This window comes from Lutra lutra, chromosome 1, assembly GCF_902655055.1.
Source record: "Lutra lutra chromosome 1, mLutLut1.2, whole genome shotgun sequence".
In the NCBI taxonomy this organism is placed as follows: domain Eukaryota; kingdom Metazoa; phylum Chordata; class Mammalia; order Carnivora; family Mustelidae; genus Lutra; species Lutra lutra.
The window spans coordinates 187,280,179-187,306,566 of NC_062278.1; the positions used below are offsets into that span (position 1 = coordinate 187,280,179).

The 26,388-nt window shown below is 40.1% G+C and overlaps 1 protein-coding gene across 1 annotated transcript in view; it reads right to left on the bottom strand.

Moving 5' to 3' along the window:
- The window catches only part of TAFA1 (TAFA chemokine like family member 1), an 866,756-nt gene that overhangs the window by 104,412 nt on the left and 735,956 nt on the right, over window positions 1–26,388 (bottom strand). Inside the window, exon 6 of the mRNA XM_047747161.1 lies at window positions 22,850–22,990. Within this exon, the coding sequence (XP_047603117.1) occupies window positions 22,850–22,990 (141 nt within the window). The remainder of the gene's footprint in view (window positions 1–22,849; window positions 22,991–26,388) is intronic.

A 26,388-nucleotide genomic window follows, 5' to 3' on the forward strand; every position in this document is an offset into this window, starting at 1 on the left:
CTGCCCCTCAATACACAGTCACACACTCTCTTCCCCTCTCTAAAAGAAAAAAAAATGGAAGGAAGGAAGAGAAGGAGGGAAGGTGAGAAGGAGGGAGGAAGGAAGGAAAGAAGGATGTAGGTTGAGGATTGTTTCTAAGAAATAACACTGGGAATGATTACTGGTAGGTAGACGTTATAAGGGGAAATAGGTCAGTAGCCTTCTGAGTGCTTGAAAGAACTATGTTGCCCTAATAAGAAGCCCAGATCAAAAAAAAAAAAAAAAATTTAGCCATCTGAGCATGAAACAACCCTTGGGTTCCCAAGTTACTAAGAATACGATGTATGCTGTGAATGCTGCGGAGCCCCAAAGAGGACACACTGCCTGGCACTCCATTCAGATGGGGCCATGGGGGATGATGGACAAGGAAAACCTTCCATGGGGCAGAGAAGAGCCATGCAAGGTCTTGGACCAGGATGTTTTTCACACACTGCTGGGACAGGTGTCCCTACAATAGCTGGATTTCAGATTATTAGAAAATGGTGACTGCTATGTCCTACTCTGAAAGGGAGTTTTTCATTATTTCTATGCCTGCTTCAACACTATGTATTTGGTATGTGGGGTGGGATGGCGTGTTATGGTTTCTAGGAGGTCAGATAATGAGGAGTCTCATCCAGACCTGAAGAAACTACTCACAACCTGGAGACTCTGGACTTTGGGGTAACTCTTCTGTTGGGGGAAGGGGTATTCTACATATGGTGAGATATTTGGTGTCTGGAGAGAAGTACTATGGAGGAGACACTTAGCTGCCCTCCAGAGCTTCACATTCTTTCATGGAGGAAAGAGATGACCAAGACGAGGCTGCTTTGTCTTGCTAGAAACTCTATTTTCCAATTTCCTTACAACAATATGGGACCACTCACCACTGCAATGTGAGTAGAAGTGATGTGACCATTTCTGAGCCAAGGGGAAAAGAAGTAGGTGGGCCTTCTCTACTGTGTGCCACTTGATGTAGATGTTCCTGGTAGCCATGCATGATAGAGTTACAGTGTAGAAGACTCAAGGTTTCCCGAATCACCACATTGAAGAGAGCCGCCTGCCATTCAGCTTTCTGTGAGTCAGTTGTCATGTGAGTGAGAAGTAAACTTCTGTCATGTGAAGCCACTGAATGAAGCCCTGGGACGACACAGGAGTATAACATTCGATTTCTGCCCCTCAAGTCTCATGAGATGCCTGGTGGAGAGTAGCAGTCTTGAGAAAAGTTGGCCTGTGGGATAGTGAATCTGTTCTCTTCCCTAGGTACTCAAGTCTATTTCTGGTTTCAGTCAGACTAGCCAAGTACTGACGCCTGAACCGGGTCATTGTGCATTACACAACCACCAGAACTACTTTTATTGAACTGTGGGAGGCCATCAGCCCACACCAAGGAATGTTGGCAAAGCATCCGGTGAATTTGGGGATATATAGTACAGGCCCTCCTATCCTTTCTTTCTTCTTCCCCATTCACTCACTAAATATGTATTAGCAGCCACTATGTGTCATGGACTCTATTAGGGTGTGGGGTGATGCTGTGGATTACTATTATTTTATTTAGGATTCTCTTTTTTAAACCTGGAAATGCTTCTCTCCGGTCTTGTGCCAGAAATAGTTGTTCCTCTTCTAAGTAAACTGCCTGGATGAAGCTGGGAACTTCCTCAACCTTGTAACCACTCTCATTTCCCTCTTTGCATTGCCTACAAGGCTTAGAAGGCTTCAGGCCAATTTGTAGCCCACTGCTGGCATATTTATAGTCCCTGTGACCTTCTCTCGATGTGTTCACTTCCCCCTTGGCCTCCTCTCAAGTCTCCTACACTTGCTTTCCCTGGATTCTGACTTTCTTCATGTGTACATTACATTTTATCCTTCCCTGCTGTGTTGACTTCGTTCCTGTAAGTTACCTTTCATCTTCTTTCAGAATATTTATAAATGAAAAACGAAAAGAACAGAAACCATTTTCAGCACCATTTAGAGATTCCTAATAAAGTGGGCTGAATGTGGACAACAGAAACGAGTTGGCTTTCTCTATGAATGAAAGCCACGGTGTCACAAAGATGAGCCTCTCTCTCCCTGAGCACCAGGGATTATTAATACCCAGTAATTCTCTGTTCATTTTTGAAGCTCTATGCTGATCTAATCTCACCTGGTCACAGAGACATCTGTTGGTCCCACATTTGTGTTAAACTCACAACAGAGTCCAAGTTTTGGAATGGACTCGGAGCCACTCTTTCATTTATTCTATTTTGTACAAAATACACCTGCTTGCCTGTACCCAAAATACACATTTGGGGAGCATGTTATTAGATGACCAATTAATGAACACTTGCTCAAATGTGAACATTAGCCTGGAACTCAAGAAAGCAATTTGGCCCCAACTTGCCTCTCTCGATGTTTTTTTTTCTATTACTCCCCGAGGTACCAGCCAGACTAATTGGTGCCCTTGAAGCATGCCTTGTGATTTCTGTCTCTCAATCCTTGCTTCTCCTATTAACTACATCTGGATTAAGGACAAGAGTTTATATTCATTGAACACTTACCTGCCAGGCGTTTGGAGACCACCTTACTGGTTAACTCATTTAGTCCTTGCACTGATCCGATCAGAGAGATACTATTTTTCCCCCATTTTACAGATAAGGAAACTGAGGGCAAAGGAGTAGGAGCTAAATTCCTTTCATGTTGACATTTTGTCTATGTTAGATAAATCGATGTAAGTCACCTTTAATGCATTATACAGAGTTAATACATGAAAAGTTAAAAGCATGAAAATAATTGTTTCCAAAAAGAAATGGAATGTGAACTCACACTACCTTGTTCTCCAGCCCATGCTCTGGGCCATGCTCTACTCCTGATGGTTACAATTTAGTATCTCTTGTGGAGCTTTAAGAAAATACAAATGCCCAACCCCTCCCCCAGCACAAGTAAATACAAATGCCTAGGGGTGTGGTCAAGACATTGGTATTTTTAAGAACTGCTGTAGGTGATTCTAAGGTACAGCTAAGTGCCATTGCACAGTGTTCTTCAATCTTCCTACACTGGGGAATCTCTTCCTTCCATAGTTACATAATCCCAGTCCTTTTCACTTCTCCTTTAGTGGAATTACTTCTCCCCTGGCCATAGTGCTCCTGATGACTTACCAGAACTTTTCTTAAAGAACCTCGGTATCCCATCCTTGACCTTCTGAATACACACAAGGCAGGGCTTTTCAGTCTTAGGTCTAATTAAATGCAAGCATTTCTCTGCAAGTTACTTCCTCCCGTGTCACGTCACTCTCTGAGTTTTTGGCAGCAGAACCATGATGCACCTTTGCTGAGTGAGCTTTAAGCCAAAGATGATAACTGACCTGTAGCCTTTCCTGCATTCCTTTCTTGTTTTTTTTTCTGCCAGTTAGAAATATGGACCCAGGTACAATGAAGAGCAGTTCTAGAAGAAACCATTTCTTTAATGCTTTGCTAGCTAATGATACACTCTAAGATAAAGTCAACCACGTCACGTGTGGGCGCCAAACCCTTTAGTGCCTGACTCCATCCGTTTCGGACTGAGTTCTGCTTTAGCATGGCTACTAGGGCACCGCACGAGCTCACCCCAGTGACCACCTGCTCTCACTTCTTTTTACATCTGTCCTATGTGCTTCCCTCCCCAGGTATGCCGAACTGCTGTCAGATCCTTGGATTCATCAGACCCCTTCTTGAATCCAGACTTCTGGCTGTGCAATTCTTTCTGCCTCAAACTTGCTTCACATCGTCTTACCTAGATGCTTTTAGGTCTCAAGGTGAATGTCACTTCTGCTGGGAAACTCTCCAAAGCCCTCCCCACCATGGGTTAAGACAATCACCTCCATTCTCAGAGTATGCTGGGCTAATCCCCATCGCAGCCCAAATCATACAGTTTTGAAATTACCGGTTTACTGTGCCTCCCCTGGATCTCAGTCTTTAAAGCAGGGTCCATGTCCTATCAGTTACTCTATCTCTAATGCTTAATATCAGAGAGGAGGAATCGGTGTTTGTGGAAAGAGCCTTCCAATGTGGGCATTTTCTTGGGTCATATTACGTATCATTTTTGGTTTACACAGGGGGTAGTATTAAACACTTCTCTCCTGAATTCTATGGATCCTGTGAGATGAAATAATAAAAAATGACAGGTTTAAGACAAATGGTGTTAAATCCAAAAGATATACCAAAATTCTGTATGTCAGTCAGCCAGTAGGCTGCAAGGCCTTTTGTGGAGTTTACCCGTCTGAATAATCGTTGAGTACCTAGAATAATTCTACCTTTGATCAAAAGTTCTGGGTAAACATCATACTTACATATGTTTTGCCTCCATTGGAACATAGGAAGAGTCAGGGATGGAATATATTTCTGGTTAAGGTCTTTTAGTTTGCCTTAAAATGGAATAAAACGTTCTCAGCATATAAATACAAGGAAAGGAGTAAGTAATGTCAGGTTCTTTAACATACTTGAAAAACAGTCATTTTGATGAGTTTTTATGAATGAATCTATTTCTATACCATTTCTTTTTTTTTCTATACCATTTCTTATAAGTAGCAAAGAATATTTACACTGTGTTTTAACAAGTGTTGCTTGTAACAAGTGCATAACTAGAAGAGGCTACATTTACACAGAAGTACAGAAGCCAGGGATAGGCTAACCTTTCACAGAACATCGTCCTTTAATTGCTGCAAAAGCTAACTTAGTGTGAAGCATCCCAAGTTACCACAGCACACAGCATCAGCAATGCAACAGTAACACAACATACAAACTCTAGTTTATTTATTTTGGGTTGAGTAAATATTTAAAAGAGTTAGCTGTCAATTTAGTTTTGTTGATAGTGATTACCCCTTCTATGAAGTTAGAAACTGCCTGACTTCTGATCACCCCCCACCAAGTACAAGGAAGCATCTTTTCTCTGCTTTCACCATGCAGAAAAATTAAAGGAGTATAATACTTAAGGTCCATTTGTAGAATACGGAGGCCAAAAGAATGTCCTGTTATGTATAAACTACACACACTCAAGTCTAATTCTGAAAGTTGCTCTGTTGGCTTTATTTCTTCTCCATATTAATGGTAGAAAGTCCCACAGATGATCCACCAGAGATGGGGGGGATCTTTACTCTCTACGAATCTTCTCGACTCTTAGAACCAGTATTTAATCAAGAATAACTGTGTTAAGTGCTGTGCATGCTTTTCCTCAATTCATCCTTGTGATCACACCACGAAGTTGTCCTGTGTAATGCCTATTTTCATAAATATGGAAACTGAGGATTAGAATCACAGTAGAGCTGGGACTGGAATACAAATCTGTCTGACCCCACTGCCTGGGTACAAAAGGCACACCTTATTTGAGTATTTACTCCAGGCATTGTGCTGGGCAGTTCAGTAGAACCTGAATGAGACCTTCATGCACCATCTGTTGTATTGCAGTGAAGATAATATTGACCTGAAATTTAAAGTGGAAATTATGTTACAGATGGTGAGAAATAATAAGTACTGGTATCATCCGTCAGGAGGAATTATATGGTTACTGAAGGTAAGGTATGATAGAGCCTTCAGGCAATAAGAAAGAAGACCTTTCAGTAATCAAGGCAAAGGATGACCATGGCCTGAGTCTGGTTCTTAGAAATGGGGACAAAAAAAGGGAAAAGATTGGAGAGATGTTTAGGCAGTAGAATCAAGGAAGTCTGGTAGAATGGATATGGGCCATGAGGAAGTGAGAAAAGGCAAACATGTTTCCCAAGAGGTTGGCTTGAATAAAGAACAGATGCATGTCTAGGTTCGTACAGGATGCTATAATAAAATACCATAGATGGGGAAAACTTATAACCAGATATTTATTTCTCACAGTTCCAGAGGCTGGAAGTCCAAGATCAGAATGCCTGCATTCCATGTTTTGGGGACAGTCCTCTTCCAGGTTGTAGATGTTCAACTTGTTTTGGGGACGGTCCTCTTCCAGGTTGTAGATGTTCAACTTGTATCCTTACATGGTAGAAGGAGTTGGGGGTCTCTCTGGGACCTCTTTTCTAAGGACACTAATCCCCACTGTGAAGGCTCTACCTTGTGACCTAATTACCTCTCCAAAGTCCTACCTCCTAATACCATCACCTTGGGGTTTATAATCTCAACATGTGAACTTTGGGGGGACATGAACTTTAGGTCCACTGTAGTGCAGGCGCTATTGACTGATGTGTAAGTCATCCTTGCATTACTAGGCTGATAGAAATGTGTGCTCCATTTTGAGCATACTGAATTGGGGTGTCTTTGAGAAATGCAAATGGTGACATCTAGTAATTTTCTGAACAAAGGGCCTGGAGTTTGGAAGGATGGATTAGGTTAGATAGCAACTATCTAAGTTTCTGAAGCCATGAAAGTGAATGAATGAAGTCACCAAGAGAGAGTGTCTATAGTGAGAAGAGAAAAGGCAGCTCTCCTATGAATGCTGAGAAAAGACCAAAATGAAGACTAAGTCAGTCTACACCTCATGAACCTTGTCTTTGACAGAATGCACACTCTCTGCTCCTTTCTGAAACTGACCATGTCTATTGAGATCTTTTATCTCACCGATGCTTATGTGTACCAACAGGGACTTGGAAAATGATGTTTTCTCCTACTTGGACTAGGATTGGAAGAGGATGTCCTCAATATCTTCCCTTCTGAATGGAAAACAAGCACCACTTTCAGCTTGCCTCCTCTCTTCATGCTCTTCAGGAGACAGACCTCTATATCATTATCCGACATGCTTTTGTTTCTATGCACACATTTTTAGAAGCTCAAGAGCCTTGTTCTATGGTTGGAGGTAATCAAATGAGGAAGAGGTATATAACTATTGGTATTTCAATCAAAACTGTAGGTCTGACTCAGGGTTTCTCAAAATCCAGATACACACTCATTAATGAAACTATAAATTTAATATTGTGTTCTTAAAATAATTCTGAGTTTATTAAGGCTCATATAATTGAGGTCTCACAATAGGCCTGGAGACTGTATTACAGATATGTGATTTCTATGAATTATCTCATTTGATATTCTCATCACCTCTTTGACACTGCACTTTTTTTCACCCTTGTTTAACAGATGAGGAAACTGCAGATCCAGGAGAATAACATGCTGAATGAGACCTGACTCATCAGGGGCAAAAAACCAGGGTTGAAATCTACACGTGCATGGGCTCCAATTGGCACAATTCAGTCTTGCCATGGAAACGTTCCTGCTATATGTCTGGGAATGAATGCAATCTTAAAATCTTACATGGGTGCTGCTATCAGACTGTCCACAATTAAATCCTGGCTCTACTGTCTGGAAGTTGTGTGGCCTTTGGCGAGCCCTTTCCTGCTCTGAGCCTTGATTTCCTCATCAGTAAAATCGGGACAATAATAACAGTACCCATTTCATATTGTGAAATGTGATGTGAAAATATTAATGTTCTTTGACACATCGTGCTTAACAACTTTCACTCTGTGTAGTTATAAGTGTAATTTTTCTACAAGGGCCATTAAGTAAAGAATTTTTATAGTGTACATGTGACTTTATTAACATTGTTTCTCAAAAGCATGTGCTTAAATAGTTTGAAGGGAGTGGAACTGGGTAACATAAGAAATGACCATTTCTCTGTAACCTTCTTCTTCACAAAGTAGACTCATTAATGCCTATATACCCATTTAAAATTTACACGCTACCCCAGATTTCAGGAACAGGGTGGTCAGGCATCCTTTGGTAGAGGTATTTTAGAAACTTGTTTTTGTTTGTTTGTTTGTTTGTTTTTGGCTACATAAAATAAAGCATTACCAGTTCATAAGGAAATGGAGTTGAAGAAGATACAAGTTAGTCAGGAAGGAAATAAACCGACATGAGCCTGTAGTTAGCCACCATATTTAAATATATCCCCAGTTATAAACCCTTTGCCCTAATGCCCTGGTATAAAGAATCTACTGGTTAAATGTTATCTAATGTCAGACAATAGAATGGAAAGACAGTGACTGAACATTTCTATCAGAAGCTGTTGTTTGCTTGATTTGTGGGTGGTTACGAGAATTCTTTCAGCAATGTGGAGTGGTTGGCAACAGAGAGAAGGTGAGACATTCAGGTGACAGCAACACTGTGGATAACAGTGTGTGAGGAAGGCGGCAATATCAAAAAGACAATTTGATTTGCCTTGCTCTACCATTGTCTGAAGTGGGAGTATCCAGGTTTTGCAATCTGATGTCAGACACTACAGAAGGAGGTTTTTATCTCAGTAGAGGGCTCTCAATGTCGTCTCCTCATGCACAAAATTCTAGGTTGGCTTTACCATCCAATTTCCCACAACAGATACCACATCACTGCCTTCTCTAAGCACATCTCAGTTTTAAGAATTATATTAGGATAACGTATAAACATGTTGAAACATTACATTGTATACATGAGACTAATGTAACACTGTGTGTCAACTCTATGCAAATTAAATGAAGAAGAACTATGTTAGGCACAGGAGATGTACGGCTCAATTATAGAACTACTGTTTAGCTCCCCCCTATCTTTTCTGCCTCCTCTCACATATGATCTTATTGTTCTTTGGGTTTTAGCCACAGTGACTGTCTCTAAAGTTCTTGATCAAAACCCAAGGCTTTTGCCCATGCTGGCTCTCTGCCTGGAAAGCTCTTCACCTGGCTAGCTTGAGTTATACCTTACATCTCCAAATTCCTGTCACTTTTTCACAGAAGTCTTGGCTTTCTGGCCTCCTTCGATTCTTTGTGATAACACCCTCTCCAAAGACTGAGTTATTTTCCTTCTGAACTTGTACTTTCTGCTTGGAACATATTTGTGTATGATTAGATCGAGGCGTGTTCCGCTGATGGATTACAGGCAAGTGCTTTGTTCATCATTAGGTGACCAAGTGTTTGGCATAATTTCTAGGACGCAGTCAATGTTCTGAAACTGATTGTTGAGTGAATGGGTGAGTCTCTCTATCATAGAAGATCACAAGTCAACAAAAGCATAGAGGACAGTATGATAAGTTCTGGTAAATGTTTACAGGAGGCTTCAGGGATGTGGAGGAGTGTATCTATTGGTTTCAAGTGTGGTGGTTTGAGGGAGGACCGGTGGAGTTGGTAGTTCAAGCTGGGTGACAAAGTTAGCATTGGGTAATACAGGGTATGGGTGCTAAGGGCACATTAATTAGGGTCAATATAGGAGTCCTGATTATGGCAGTAATGTAATTAGGGAATGGTGAGGGATTGAAGGATCTGATATGCATAGGATATGAGGATACTGGTGTATGTGCTGGAGGGGCTGCTTAAATAAAAAAACATAGCATGCCTGAATGGTGGTGTCATTCTCTGAGGAAGGGAATACAAAAGTGAGCTGGTACTCTGAACTTTGCTCCCCATGCTGCTTAGGTGATCTCCTACCTATCATTTCTAGCAGCTCCTCATTTGGGGTCCCAGGTCTCCTGCTGCCATGTCTTAGAAGAAATTTCTTTAAGGCCTCAGGTTCCTCCTCAATAAATTGGGGATAAGAATAGCAACTATCTTATGAGGCTGCTATTGGAGGAGTTACATAAAGTAATAGACATATTTCAGAAAGCAAATATTGCAATAAGGCAGGTCAAATAATTTTTTAATTTCCCAGTGCATATAAAAGTTATGTTTATATTATACTGTAGTCTATTAAGTATGCAATAGCATTACATCTAAAAAACAATGCACATGCCTTAATTTAAAAATGTTTTATTGCTAAAAAATGCTAAGCATCTTTGGAGTTTTCAGTGAGCTGTAATCTTGTTGCTGGTGGAGGGTTTTGGCTCCAGGTTGATGCTTGCTGACTGATCAGGGTGGTGGTTGGTAAAGGTTAGGGTGGTTCTGGTGATTTCTCGAAATAAGATGACAAGAAATTTGCTGCACTGACTGACTCTTCCATTCGCAAGTGATGCTATGCCGTTCAAAGACATTTTACACATAGTAGAACTTCTTTCAAAATTAGAGTCAATTCTCTCAAACCCTGCCTCTAAGTTTATGTAATATTCTAAACCCTTTGGGTCATGTCAACAGTCTTCACAGCATCTTCACAAGGAGTAATTCCACCTCAAGAAGCTCATTTTTAAATAAATAAATAAATAAATAAATAAATAAAATTTGTTTGCACATCTGAAGAAGCAACTCCTCATCTGGTTCAAATGTTCTCATGAAATTTGAGCACTTCAGTCTCACTTTCAGACTCCACTTCTAATTCTAGATTTCCAGGTATTTCTACCACATTTGCAATTACTTCCTTCACTTGAACCCTTCAAAGTCTTCCATGAGGGTTGGAATCAACTTCTTCCAAACTCCTGTTAATGTTGGTATTTTGACCTCCTCCCATGAGTCACAAATGTTCTTATGGCATTTTAAAGTGATAAATCATTTCCAGAAGGTTCTCAATTTATGTTGCCCAGATCTATCAGAGGAATCACTATCTATGGCAGCCATAGCCATATATTTCTTAAATAAGACTGGAAAGTCAAAATTACTCCTTGACCCATGGGCTGCAGAATGGATGTTTGTGTTAGCAGGCACAAAACCAACATTAATCTCACTCTAGGATGCCATCAGAGCTCAGATGATCAGGTGCCTTACAGTGAGCAGCGTTTTCAAAAGAATCTTTTATTATAGCATTAGGTCTCAACAGTGGGCTTCAAATATTCAATAACTATGTGGTAAACAGATGTGCTGACATCGAGCATTGTTGTTCCATTTCTAGAGCAAAGGGAAAATAGAAGATTTAGCCTAATTTTTAAAGTTTTTTAATCATTTTAATTCCAGTACAGTTAACATACAGTGTTATATTAATTACAGGTGTACAATATAGTGACTCAACAGTTCTATACATTACTCAGTGCTCATTATGATGAATGTACTCTTTTTTTTTTTTTAAAGATTTTATTTATTTCACAGAGATCACAAGTAGGCAGGCAGGCAGGCAGAGAGAGAGAGAGAGAGAGAGAGGAGGAAGCAGGCTCTCCTGCTGAGCAGAGAGCCTGATGTGGGGCTCGATCCCAGGCCCCCGGGATCATGACCTGAGCCGAAGGCAGAGGCTTTAACCCACTGAGCCACCCAGGCGCCCCTGATGAATGTACTCTTAATCTCCTTCACCTATTTAACCTCCATTTCACTCTCCTCCCTTCTAGTAACCATCAGTTTGTTCTCTGTAGTTCAGTCCATTTCTTGTTTTTTTTCCCTCTCTCTTTTGTTCCCCTCTTTGTCTTGTTTCTTAAACTTCACATATGCGTGAAATCAGATGGTACCTGTCTTCCTCTTATTTCACTTGGCATTAAACTCTCTAGTTCCATTCATATCATTGCAAATTGCAAGATTTTATTCTTTTTAATAGTGGGATAATATTCCATTATAGATATATACTCATCATCTCTATCCACTCATCTATCAATAGACACTTGGGCTGCTTCCATTATTTGGTTAGTGTAAATAATGTTGCAATAAACATAGAGGTGCATGTATTTTTTCAAATCACTGTTTTTGTATTTTGTATTGGGTAAATACCCAGTTGTGGAATTACTGGATAGTAGGGAGACTGAGCATAATTGTTAAGGGCCCTAGGATTTTTGAAATGATAAATGAGTACTGGCTTCAACTTAAAGTCATCCACTGCATTAGCCTCTAACAGGACCATCGGTCAGCCTGTCCTCTGAAGCATTAAAAGCAGGTGTTGAGTTCTCCTCTCAAGCTCTGGTAGTCCTAGATAGCATGTTCTTTTAAGAAAAGGCTGTTTTATCTATGTCGGAAATCTGTTGTTTAATGTAGCTATCATCATTAATTATCTTAGACTGATCTTCTGGATAACTTGCTATAGCTCCTACATCATCACTGCTTGCTTAACCTTGCATTTTTATGTTATGGAGATGGCTTCTTTCATTAAACTTCATGAACCAACCTCTGCTAGCTTCTAATTTTTCTTCTGGCTTCCCCACCCCTCTCAGCCTTTGTAGAAATGAATTTGTAGAAATGAATTAGGGCCTTGGTCTGGATTAGACTTTGACTTAAGGGAGTGTTGTGGCTTGTTTGATCTTCTATCCAGACTACTCACACTTTCTCCATATCAGCAATATGGCTGTTTCCCTTTCTTACCATTCATGTGTTTGCTGGAGTCGCACCTTTAATTTCCTTCAAGAACTTTTCCTTTGCATTCACAACTTGGCTAACTATTTAATGCAAGAGGCCAAGCTTTCTTCTTATCTTGGCTTTTGACATGTCTTCCTCACTAATCTTAATCATTTCTAGCTTCTGTTTTTTATTGAGAGATGTGTGACTCTTACTTTTACTTGAATACTTTAGGGGTCGTTGTAGGGTTAGTTGGTCTAATTTCAATAGTGTTGTGTTTTAAGGTATAGGGAGGTCCAAAAAGAGGAAGAGAACTGGGGGAGTAGGCCTGTGGAGCAGTTAGAATATATACATTGTTCTTTCAAGAGTGTTGATCAGAACAGGTGCCCAGCATGAAGCAAAACTAGTGTATAGGCACCAAAGGAGATGCTGAATGATAACTTCTAAGTCATCACATGCAGGCCATTCTAAATTTGAAGAAATGGGACCTCCCTTTGAATGAGTGGCTGGCTAACCATGGAATCATTTTACCACCCTAAGTAATATTAGATGGCATGGAATGTGAGTCTATTGAATTTTCCATTGAATTCTTTAAATGATGCAGTAATGAGGGGCACTTGGCTGGGTCAGTTGGTAGACCATGCAACTCTCAATCCTGGGATCATGAATTTGAGCTCCACATCTCTGAGTGTAGAGATGACATAAGAAATAAAAGTAAGGGGGCACCTGGGTGGCTCAGTGGGTTAAAGCCTCTGCCTTCAGCTCAGGTCATGATCTCAGGGTCCTGGGATCGAGCCCCGCATCGGGCTCTCTGCTCCACAGGGAGCCTGCTTCCTCCCCTCTCTCTCTGCCTGCCTCTCTGCCTACTTGTGATCTCTCTCTCTCTGTCAAATAAATAAAATCTTTAAAAAAAAAAGAAATAAAAGTAAGATAAATAAATGACACAAAAATGAAGTACCAAATGATACCAAGGATTATAAAGATTTCATTTATTTATTTGACAGATGGAGATCACAAGTAGGCAGAGAGGCAGGCAGAGAGAGAGGAGGAAGCAGGCTCCCAGCTGAGCAGACAGCCTGATGTGGGGCTCGATCCCAGGACCCTGAGATCATGACCTGAGCTGAAGGCAGAGGCCTAACCCACTGAGCCACCCAGGTACCCCGATATCAAGGATTATAAATAAAATAGGTAAGTTAGGGAAGGTGAACATGTTTCACCAATGTCTTAGCTCAGTTACAAATCTAGTCTTACGTAGTGGGTGCATGAAATTTCGTTTCTATGTCCACTACACCCATTAGGGAGCCCAGGTCTCTCCTCTCAATTCCTGGAATTCATAAGCATCCTGGAGGTCACCTCTGCACCATGGAAGCCTAAGGAGGCCTTAGGATACTGGTGATTATGACTCCTGTTGGACAATCAGGCTGCAATACGCTAGCTGCTGTTTATGGATGGTCTTCCTGGGAAGGCAGCCAGAAAGATGCGAAGAGAGTGTATTGAGCTATCATGTGTGGTACTCTCTTGGCTGGTGGTTGGATCAGTAAGTCTACAGATGGCGACACACGTTTCTGGTGGTAGTGGCAGACAGCCTTTGCTCCAGTGGACCACATTTTTCCTACCCAAGTGTTCCTTCCTTTCTCCCTCCCTGACCTGACTCATCATATTACTTTGGAAACTTTGGAAAATGAACCCGTCCATTATATATCTGAATCTTAGAGTGACTTTTGAACTTAAATACCAAATATTTGGGCCTCTATTCTCTGGTTAGTGGCTGATTCATGTTCTGTTGTTTGGGTTGGGGTAGGCCCACAAAAATCCCAGTAGCTTGGGTGGTTTGAGGAATACATCATTAATTTTTCAAAATATTATTCATCTGCATAAATTTCTACACAGGCTTCAGCAGGGGACATAAGTTTTACCATATCCTTAGATGAAGTTATCAGAACCTTCCATAAAGAAATGTACCGATATCCTCAGCAGCTTCCAGTGCTGTTGCAGAAGGACAGGGCTATAGATTTTCCTAGAAGTGTGAAATAATTCACAGGGCTTGCTCGTTATTCATATGGACAGAGCATTAATAACATAGGACCCTGAAATCTTGCCTTATCTAGGCTGAAGCCCAACTAGAGGGATGAAGAGCTGACTCCTTAGATTTAAAACAACATTTTTTCCCCTTTCCAAAAAAAAAAAAATAATAAGAATTGATTAAAGATGCTCTCATATCAGACAAGAACAGGTATTTGAAAACACCTAAGCTTTTTGGAAATAATGGAAACCAATGGCTTTGGAGCTACTTTTGGGAAATTTTCTTTATGAATTTGGAATTTTGCATAACCAAGTACATTCCAACTAGAAAAATGATAAGGATTTGGGGTGTGTTGTACCATGATTACACACACACACACACACACACACACATACACTTACACACATGTGACATACACACCACTACAAATGTTTGTGTAGAGAATTTTATACCTCCCAAGTGGCTACATTAATTGACATTAAAATGGGACTTACTATGTTTATGCTCAAACACATGCACTAAATATACTTTCACATATAGTTTTCCCACAGAAGTGAGATCAAGATTCTTAGAAGATTTCGTAGATGATACCCAGACATATGAACCCGATCCTATTGAAGAAATGGAGGGCATGGGGTGCCTGGGTGGCTCAGTGGGTTAAGCCGCTGCCTTTGGCTCAGGTCATGATCTCAGGGTCCTGGGATCAAGTCCCACATCGGGCTCTCTGCTCAGCAAGAAGCCTGCTTCCCTCTCTCTCTCTCTCTCTGCCTGCCTCTCCGTCTACTTGTGATCTCTCTCTGTAAAAAAAAAAAAAAAAAAAAGAAATGGAGGGCATTATGTATACAAGAATTGTTGCTAAATAAAGTCACTGTGCACAGTCATAATGCATGTAGTTTGTATTATGTTCCACAAATATCCAGTCCCATTATAAAATTTCCTATTTATCTTCTTCCTCTTTGGTGAACCAAATAAAGAAAAGTGGTTAAGTAATTGAGTTTGTAAGCCATTTATCACTGAGTATGATTTATATGTAATTTTTCTCTCCTGCCTCCTTAATACTGGGTATTACCAAACTTTTTATCTCTGCCTATTTGATTGATGAAACATTACATTTCAGTGTTCAATTTACATTTCTTCAATTGAGCGATGATGGACCATTTTTTTTCCATGTTTACCAGCCATTTTCTTAGGCAAAAAAAAAAAAAAAACAGGTTCAGACCATTTTTTAAATTATATAACACCATTTTGATTTCTCATGTTGTCTACGTGTGTATCATGTGTGTGCATGGATATTTTCTATAAGGATGCACAGAAATCTGGTGGCAGTGGTTGCTTTGACAATGAAGATGTAAGAGATTCAGTTGGCAACGGGAAGAGAAGTAATACTCCATTTTTCCTTTCTTGCTGTTTTTGTGTATGTATATTTCAATTTATTTCAGGTTTATATATCAAAGAGTATTTTTTTCCAGAAAATTAATCTTTTTATTTAACTTGAGAGTAGTAGGGAAATAACTCTGAGCCAGGAAGCAGGAATTTCCAGATCTTTAGAGATCAGGCAGGTCACATGAATGGGCCAGAGCCAGGTTTATCATAGAAAGGCGGGGGCCTGTACATACTGGAGTATCCCATCCAAAGGCACACAGTCCATTTTTTTCACTACTCTGCCAACCTAAGGAACAGGTCTGAAGGTACTTCCTGCCAGCGGGCTGTCATTTGGCAACTACTGCTTTAAACTTTAAAAAAAAAAAAATTACATCCACTCTTAGTTTCAGAAGTATGGGAATATCTGAAGACTGAATTCTTGCTCTCTTTATTATGCAAAGGAACAAAACATAGAGACAGACCTTTTATGAGATGGTACAAAATGCTTTGTCATTTCTTCTACATCTTTCCTCTCATTCCTCCTGCTAATGCAGACTTGGATCCCTCACATACCTGGGCAGGATTAGGTGCCAAGGAAGGGAGCAAAAGAAAATGTGTATGTATTTCAGAAATTATGCCTGAATGTGCCACTATTTTACTAATGATGCTGTAGTAGACCTTCTTCAATAACAGTAGAAACCCCCTTCAGAAATGCCTCCTGATGAAGTCAACTGAGCTCACCATCCCATCTATTAAACAAACTAGAGTCTGTCTTGAAAGAACAGGCAGGCATCGAACAGAGATGGTAATAAAGGGACCCCAGACTGCTGCTGTGTGGTGCGTCCCTGACCCACCAAGGCAATTCATTATCTTGGTATTTCACTGTGTGTGGATGACAAGTAACAAATGGTGGAACCAAAATAGGTCATCTTCCCTGTCCTCTAAAACATCTAATATTTGTGAATAAAAATAAGGGCTTAAGCTTTTTCATACAATTGCTCTGGAAGGTCCCTAGATGATTTCCAAACTGCAGTTGAGCCTGACATGTCATGGAGATATTATAAATCACATTACTACCAAGACCTGTTGTGCAATGTTTGGTTAGCCAGTGTTAAGAAAAGACACTGAGCTATTGGCATAGGAATTATCAGTCAGTCTCAAAAGACCTTAAATGCATTTCTGGAAACAAAAACAAAGACGTAGTCCATATAGTCTACACCAGCCTGGCCTGAAGTCCATTTCATGGAACATTGGGTCTATAGGGCACAGTGAATTGTTGCAGAGAAAAAGGTTCTCTAGCCAAAGAAGTCTGGGACATAGTGGGTCCAAGTTCTTGTCTGCAGAACTTCTCAGAGCCTTTAATATGATATCATATTTTGGATAGCTAAGAAGGGGCTATTACATGCAGCATTTCTTATATATATATATTTCAGACCACTCTGTAGAACACTACTGTGGAATTTCAAATTTGCTTTAGTTCTCAGACTTCTTTTTTACCATGGTGGTCTCTAGGGAATATGATGGTATGTGGGCAAGAAAATTTTATCTTGTATTTTCCAAAGGAGCAATCTCCAGAAGTAATTTTTATAGATATTAGGGTTCTGGAATCTCATATAATGCAACTTGAAAAAAAAATTCAAAGTCTCAATCTACCAAATAAATCTTATTTGTTAAAATTAGTTATAAACTATAAGAGTGAATACAAATAATTGTTTGGGGAAAAAACGAACAAAGCCATTTTATAGGTAGATGTTTAATATACCGCTTAAGCATTCATTGTCTCTTCTCTCTTTGATCACTCTTTTTCTCTGAACCCTCCTTTCCTTGTTCCTCTTTGTATGTCCTGTCTCACTGTCTGTCTCCTTCCCTGTTAACAGTGGGGTTTTATCTTCACAGAAATAGGCAGGAGTATGAGAACTTTTTCTATTATGTTAACTGTGCACTAATCCTAGTGACGATAAAAAGGTAGGATTTCCATAGTTGCGAAAGGTAAAAAGTTCTGTGATGTAAGGTAGTCACTTCTGGTTGGTATCCAGTATAAGAAAACAAGAACACCATGTTTGTAGCAGGCAGTCAGAGAAATGATCAGAATTCACACTGAATGAAAGGAAAGGTCTATGCAGTTATCATGTAAACTTTTCCTAATTAGAGTGATGCTCAAATCCACAGAAGATTAAAAGACCTTCTCTACAAACCAGTTCTTATAAAGATGTTTCTCACATATTTGTCTAAGTCACAAATAGACATAAATTGCATGAGAATAAGAACCTAAATAGAGAAAACTGCATGAGAATTTCTCCATAAAACAGTCATTTCATCCCTCCATGCCTTAAACAGCTATATTTCAGTCATTCTATATAACACAAACCATTGTCTATAAAAATGTTTCTACAGTGAATCATGGAACACTACATCAAAAACTAATGATGTACTGTATGATGACTACCATAACATAATAAAAATTGTTTTAAAAACATAAATAATTAAAAATGCTATAGTATGAAAAAAAATTCTTCTAACTACTCAAAGGCCATGACCTCAGAAAGAGCAATTAATCAGTCCTTTCTGATACAGAAAGGGAAGGGGCAGGTCTGGCCTGAAGGACCAGATGTTTCTGAAAGTGTGCACACAGTTGAACTTTCTCCCCCTTCAAACCCAGGGATTTTGGTCTCTTACATGAGAGGCTTTGGAATAGAATGTGTGTTTATGTCACAACCTCATCTGCTCATGCTTGGTATATAGGCCCTGGAGTGAGATAGCCCAGACTGGATTTCTGGCTCTGCCACAATTGGCTGTGTGATTTTGAGCAAGTCACAAAATTCCTATGCCTCAATTTTCTGACTGGCAAGAGGGAATAATAGGAGACCCCCTTTAGGAGTTGGGGTTAGAAATAAAGGAATATACAGACATAAAGGACCTCAAAGAGGAGTGCAGGATAGGCCTTCAAGAAATTTCTGGCCATCATTTTGATTACTGTTATCCAAGATAGTAAGGAAGGTGCCCTCCTTTTGCGTTAGAGAATAATTAACAAAACATGAGAAAGTGTGAATAGTGTCATGACCTAATATCCAGTCAGAATAGTGCTAGGCACACGTGCAAGGGTAGAACACCTTTCAAAATATTTATAACTACCCATCACAACATTTAAACTGTTGAGTGTTTTTCTTTGGTATTTTCACTTACTAGGCAATAGAAGATCATTTTTTTTTTAAAGATTTTATTTATTTATTTGTCAGAGAGAGAGAGAGAGCAAGCACAGGCAGACAGAATGGCAGGCAGAGGCAGAGGGAGAAGCAGGCTCCCTGATGAGCAAGGAGCCCGATGTGGGACTCAATCCCAGGACGCTGGGACCATGACCTGAGCCAAAGGCAGCTGCTTAACCAACTAAGCCACCCAGGCGTCCCTAGAAGATCATTTTTAAACTCAAAGCCCACTCTAAAAATTTCTCTCAATATCCTGTTTTCTATTTTTGAATATATTGCTAAGATTACACTGAAAAATTTATACCCCATTTTAAATCACCTGGTCTCTGATTTTGAATCTTAAAATAATAGAATATATGCTTATTTTAAAATCATAGCTGTTTCTCTGGTTTTGAAAATACTGTAGATGACAAGTGACTTGTAATTTCAGAGGCAAGTAAATAACAGCAATTGGAACACTTACATGGGAAATGCATTATGTACAACAGGATATATTCAGGACAACTACGGTGTGTGGATTGTCAGCTGTTGTCATGGAGAGAAGTTGGTTTCTATCCATTTTTAGGCTTAGAAAGGGAAATGCACGAAACACTATAATGTGTCCAAGTGGAGGAGATAGGTAGATAAATGGAAGAGTATCCACCCCTAAAACCCTATGTAGCTATTAACAATAATGTTTTTGAAGAATATGTTTTAAACTGGGGAATGTTTGCTGTACCTTAATGAAACAAGTTGTCGATAAAACAGTACTATGACATCTTATTTCAATTAAATCCCTGCCATGTGAGTTTCTTTTTAATGATGGGTTAAGCCTAAATGGACATGCACATGTTTTCTTACAAAGTAATGATAATCTCTGAGCAATAATACCATGTGTGACTCTAATGTGTGGATTATTTATGTAGTTTTCAAAATTCCTATAAGAAACATGCATTCCTGAAGATGACTCACTAGCATTAATGATATCCAGGATAATTAGTTAGAAGCAGTTCCAGGAGAAGATGGTGGCTAAAATGTCACTATGTTCAATTAAAATGCAATAAAATTTTGTAAAATAATGTGCCTTTCTAAGCATTACCCACAAGTTACTAGTAAGATAGGAAAGAGCCACCAACATTCAGCAAGTATTTAATGGGAACCAGATATTATGCAAAACACTGTACACATGAACAAGACTTCTTTAATCCTCACAAGTCGGAATAATTACCATCTCCATTTCATAGCCAAGGAACAAATTAAAAAGCATATGTGACTTGCCCAAGGTAATTCTATTAGTAACTGGTATAGCTGAGTTCTGCTCATGTCTGTCTAATTGCACAGTTCATGATCTTAATAACTACACTGGAATTATTAATTTATATCTACGCTTCATTTTTCATTTGCGTGTAGAGATTTGGGCCATAAAAACAAATTTGATCAAAGCAACACAGAGACTTTTCTCATGCATGCCAATGGATTCAAGGATTTTAGAACAGTGGAATGCTATAGAAACTAAAAACCATCAGGATGACACTATACTGTACTCTGTAATTTATTGACTTTTGCTTGGAAGATAGGAACCAATAGTCCGCCTGCCTGAACCTACTACTCTAAAGGATTCAGAGTTCCCAAAGTCAAAGAAGCTTGCTCTGAGAGACAGAATATTCTCATTATGTGGTTTAACTTCTCATAGAAATTTAGGGCCAGATGCCATTTCCCCCTCTGCCAGAATAAACAATGTATTGCTCTTTGTGTCTTACGTCCAAATCCTGAAGGCAATTCTATTTCTAGATCATTAGAGATAAAAATGAACTGGAGACAAAATCAGGATTCTTAATCAACAGACTCCAGGCTTTCTTTGGCAGACAACTTGAGACACTATCATGGTTTTATAATGTTTGTGGGCTTCAAGGGCCAAGAGTTTCCTCCTGCAAGTGGAGCAAAGTGGCATTTCTAGTCTAACTGCTTGCCTTTCCTGCATTGGAGGTGCCTTACCATGTTGACTGTGATCTGGAACAAAGAAACAACCATAAGCGTAAGTTTTCAACCTCAGCTCCATTGACCTTTGGGGCTGGGTAATACTTTGTTGTGGGTGCTGTCCTGTGCATTATAGGATGTTTAGCAGCATTGATGGCTTTTACCCACCAGGTGCGAATAATATCCCCCTAATTGCAAGAGATGTCTCCATCTCTTGTCTCCATTATCCAAAAATATCTCCAGAGAGTGCCAAATGACCTCTGGAAATTCATTAATGGAGAATTTACTGATCATAGTATATTCCCAAATTTGGCTTTTTCACATCCTTTGGGGGAAAAAAAAAAAGCTTGGTCTTACCATGGTACACAATGGACAGCTGAACAAGCCCCATGTACAGCTAGCTCACTGGCTATGGTTGATCGGTCAAAGGCTAATGTGGGACACAAGCTGGGCCAGTTACATTTGGTCCTTTTGGAGAACACATTTAAAACACAGGAAGCGAGGCAAATATATTTGAACTGTATTGTGATGCTATGTAAGATCAGAGTTGGCATCATGGAGAAAAAACTTCATACCAGCCCCTAAGTTATAGGTATTCAAAAGCTAAAATCTTGGAAGTGGGAACCAGTCCACACAGAGGAGAATGAGGGGAACAGAGATCAGAAATAATATGTCCCATGAACAAAGAAAATGAGATAGCGGATGCTAGAAGAATTTAAGAATTCCATGAGATTTTTGGTAACTAGACTCCCCAGGATTCTTCTGTTTTCTTAAAAAAAAATTACTTGGTCTAGCTTGAGTATGTTTCTCTTTCTAACTACCATGTTTCATAATGATATACAACACAAGCCAATCTAGAAAGTGTCCTGCTCCATCTGTTTCTAGAGGTAGAAAAATGGATCCTAAGCCAAGAGATTCAGGTTCTATTTGCTACTGTGTGACCCTGAGCAAGTGATTCATTTGAGTCCTGATTTTCTTACTAGAAACCAGAGTCTTGATTTTCTTACTGAAGAATTTGAACATCATCTCATACTTGGCTCTAAAATTATGAAAGATAACAATGGGGAGAGATACTTGTGGTCTTTTGAACCTTGAACTCACTATTAGCACATATAAAGTTGTTTTAAAGATGGTGGTCAAGACTTGGTATTACTGTCAGTTACTCTGGGCTTAAGAGTCAGTCAGTCTACAACTTCTCAGCCATGGGACCACTGGAACATTACATAACCCTTCTAAGCCTCAGTTTCTTCATGTTTAAAATGAGTGGGGAGGGAGGTTATCTGCCACAGTGATCCTTGTCTTCTGGCCTTCAAGCCCTTAGAGCGCACTCCCACACTGAATGGGGATGACTTAAATAACCAAGAGGATATTGTGGAAACAGTCAAGTGTTAACTTCCAAGGCTAGATTACAAAAAAGAAGGTCACTATGGCTTCTCTATTATTCTCTTGGGTGAAACCAGATGTCACACTGTGAGGACACTGTGTTCCTATGGAGAGGTCCACACAGCAAGGAATTGAGTTCACCTGCCAACAGCCGTGTGAGAATGAAACATCTTGAAACCATCCTCCAGCACCAGTCAAACCTTCCGATCTTGACTGCAACTGCAGGAGTGACCCAGAGCCAGACACAATCAGACCTGTGAGAGAATGTTTGCTGCTTCAAGCTGCTATGTCATTGGGAGTCATTTGTTACACAGCAATAGGTAACTGTTCTAGGATTATTGGGAGGAGTAAATAAAATTATGCATGAGAAGTGTTTTGGACAGTGCTTGGCAGATGGTGAACATTCAGAGCACCTCTATTTGCTTATGAATGCACGTGAGGCACCCAGAGCAGTGTCTGGCATAGAGTAAATGCTCTTTAAATACACACAGAATAAATGTTAGCTGTTGTTATCTTTAGTACTGTCATCACCATCATCATCATATAAAACCTCAATCCAAAATCACTTCCCAAATGAGCTGGACCCTCCAATTTCTTGACTTGACAAATTATTTTACCCTAATCTTCTCTACAAAACATTAAAATAAGCTATGAGAAGGCCACCAAGCCAGAGAAACAAGAATTCTAACCATGCAGAGTACTGTCCTTTGTACAACCTTCCAGAGTTTTGGCTGCACCTTGTTCATTAACCTGAACCATACATAAGTGAAAAATATATATATATATATAACAGACAGTGAACATCTAGAAAAACACCTAAAGAGAGATGTAAAACCAGCTACTTACCATCGACACAGGAAGGTCTGTTTCTTGTCGTACCAGCCACTTTTCCAGGTAGACAGGAACACTTGACTGTTTGTGACCGCTCCTCAATGCGATTCTTATTACAACATCTGTGCGCGGCAATCACTTCACATGTCCCTCCTTCTGGCAAGATAGAAAGAACAGGGACACTGATTAGAAATAATTCAGTGGCCATTAAGACCTGTGGGGGAATGTGTGGAGGGGCTGGGGAAAGTGAGAGAAAATACCGAAAGAGTTTCCGTGAAACATAACGACGGTGGGACTCTCTCCCATCTACTCTCAATAACATCTATTTACGCATGTCTACAAAACTCTATGCTCGGTACGCATAGTCCTGGAGAAGAAAGATATCCCAGCACTATCCTTCAAATGCAACAAAGAGCTCTGATGGATAGCCTTTAAGAGGCAATGATTCTAGGCTGTAGGTACTGAGAAGCGGTGACAGAATGTATGCCTGGAGCGAACACAAAATAAAGAGTCTACCTGATTTAAATGCATTATATTTTGGGAGCTCACTTCCGTGTTATCCTTCCATTTAGAATCCTCTGAGCTCCCTCCCACTAATGACAAGCAACTGACATGCCAGTGATACAGAACCCGTGATGGCAGGAAGACTGCCCAGAAATTAGCTCTCCCTCCCGCTGCCTGCCCACTCTCCAGGGGGCGGAATATAAAACCTAGGTGGGGAGTCATTTCCCAAATCCAGATCTCATCTGAAAATGATAGAAGGAATTGCTGGAGAAAATAGGTATGTGCTTTAAATGGCATCTCAAATTACAGAGCTAGGCATATGGCTTCACTTAATTGTTACAGATCAGCCATGCATTCAACATTTATTGGCAACCTAATGGATGTCACTCTCCACTAGGTTCTTAACAGGTGCACAGCTGGGTCTGCCTGAAGGTTGGTGAGCATTCAGGTGGCGCTTGCCAGCCTATAGGACAGTTCTTCAGGGACACAAAAGATACCCCAAGTGACCAGAAACCAAGAATTAACTTTTCCAATATCAAGTTTTATGTTCCAGTAGAATGTACTTTATTTGACAAGAATGGACTCTGAACATGTAGGATTCTGTTGGCATAAATTCAGTAAGCATTTGTCAAGCAACCACTATATACAAGTTGCTGTGTTATAAATTGTTAGGAATATGTGTTCAGCCCATACATGGTGGGCCCTTAGGAAACCCTGGAGAAAAAGAGGAGGGAAGGAAGAGAGGAGACAGGAAAGACTTAAGGCCCAGCTTCATCCTATGCTAAGAATAGGATTCTCAAAGCAGGGGTAGGAATGGGTTGATTTTGCTATTCACCCTCCCCACCAGTGATACTTGGAAAAGTCTGGAGACATTTTTAATTGCCGTTACTGGTGGAGGGTGGGTGCTACTGGCCTCTAGCAGGGGAAGGACATGGATGCTTCCCACCCTCCCACAGGACACAGGAAAGGTCTCACAACAAAGAACTATCTTGTTGAGAATGCCATCAGCGCCCAGGCTGAGAAATCCTGGTATAATAGGAAAGAAATGCAAGGATCTGCTTCAAGACAGACTAATTCCACCTCTCCTCAATGGGAGGGGAGAGTATGGGCTTTTAAGCCAGTCACTTTTAGTCTGAATCTCAAGCTCTGCTACTTACTGAGTGCTTTGCTTTCCTCATCTGTGAAATGGGAACAATACAAACACCTGCCTCACAGGGTTGCATGAGTATAAGCCAACATAACACATGCACAGGGGTTAACATTGAGTCTAATACATGGTAGAGTCCATATGTGCTACTGATGATAATATCTAGCCATGATGATGTATTTCCTTGGGAAAGTCACCCCCTTTCTGCCTCAGTAATTCTGCAAATATGGGTTTCTCCTAGAATACTCCCTCCAACTTTCCATCCTTCCACCCACCACCCACCACCCAATTGCACTCACTACCACTTCTTTGAACTCAATGCAAAGGTCAGTTCCACCGAGAACATCTCCTCACTTTCACCACTGCTTGCCACTCTACACATTTTCTCACACAAGCGTATCCACAGATCTGCAACCACAGGCAAACTGGAAGCTTGGTCAGGGTCAAGGTGAGCCTTATTGTCAACAACTCAACTGCTGTAGGTACACTATAACTGTTGTCTGAATGAATGAAGAAATAAGTGCGTTACCTTAAAATGAACACTAAAGGCAAGCACCAAGTTCTACGGACATAGGCTGAAGGGGAGACCCAGTTGTTTTTGAAGAATTCAAAAGGTTTCTTAAGTTGCAAGTTGAAAGGTTGAACTTCAACAGGCCATGATGAAGGAAAAGCATTTCACTAAGGTGAAAGTTTGGCACATATTTTCTTAGAACAACATTTTAGTTATTTATAGAGTAGTTTTAGATTTATAGGAAATTTGTGAGGATGGTACTGTGAAGTCCCATATGCCACACCTGATAATTTCCTATTTTTATTCCACGAATATTAACATCTTATATGAGTATGCTAAGTTTGCTAGAAGTAATGAATTAAAACTGATACATTATTATTACTTAAAGTCTATGCTATATTCAGATATCCTTAGTTTGTACCTAATGTCTAATTTTTCTGTTTCAGGATACCATCCAGGAAGCCACATTATATTTAGTGGTTTTATCTCCTTAGGCTTCTCTTGTCTATGATAGTGTCTCAGACATTCCTTCCTTTTTGATGACCTTGACAGTTTTAAGAAGCATTGTTCAGGTTATTTTGTAAAATGTCCCTCAGGTGGGATTTATCTGATGCTTTCCCTATGATTAGACTGAGGTTACGTGTTTCCCACAGAGGGAAAGTGCCATTCTCATCACATCATATCAAGGGTACATACTATCAACATGACTTACCACTATTGAAATTGACCTTGATCACTTGGCTCAGGTAGTGCTTGTCAGATTCCCCCACTGTAACATCACTCCTCCTTGCCTTTCCATACTGTCCTCTTTGGAAGGAAGGCACTATGTGCAGCCCACACTTAGGGAGTTGAGAGTTATGCTCCACCTATCTGAGGTTAAAATATCTACTAAAATTACTGGGAGTTCATCTGCATGACAGATGTGTCTCCTCCCTCCCAGCTACTTACTTATTCAATCATTTATATCCATATGGACTCACAGATGTTTATTTTACACACTGGGTTATAATCCAGTACTATGTTATTTATTTCGTCCCTCCGAATAGTCCAGCCCTGGCCACTGTGAGCTCCTTCAGTTGGTCTCTGTGTTCTGTCTCCCTGTATTGCCCCCCACCCCTTTTTTGAGCACTTCCTTACTTTCTGACTCTATAAGATGTTTCAGGCTCATCTTATATATTTCCTACCCCAGTGAGAGAACAGATTCCTCTAAGGAGCTGGTCAGGACATTTAAAAAAGGATGTTAGCGTAGATGGAACTAAGGAGCTGAAATAGGATTAAATTGGAGAAAGATGCCCTCTCCAGAAAGAGTACTTGGTGAGATTCTGTTTTAGTGAGGCACTAATGGGGATTTTGAAGCCAAGAATGTATAGGATATAGATATTGTTCAAGAGT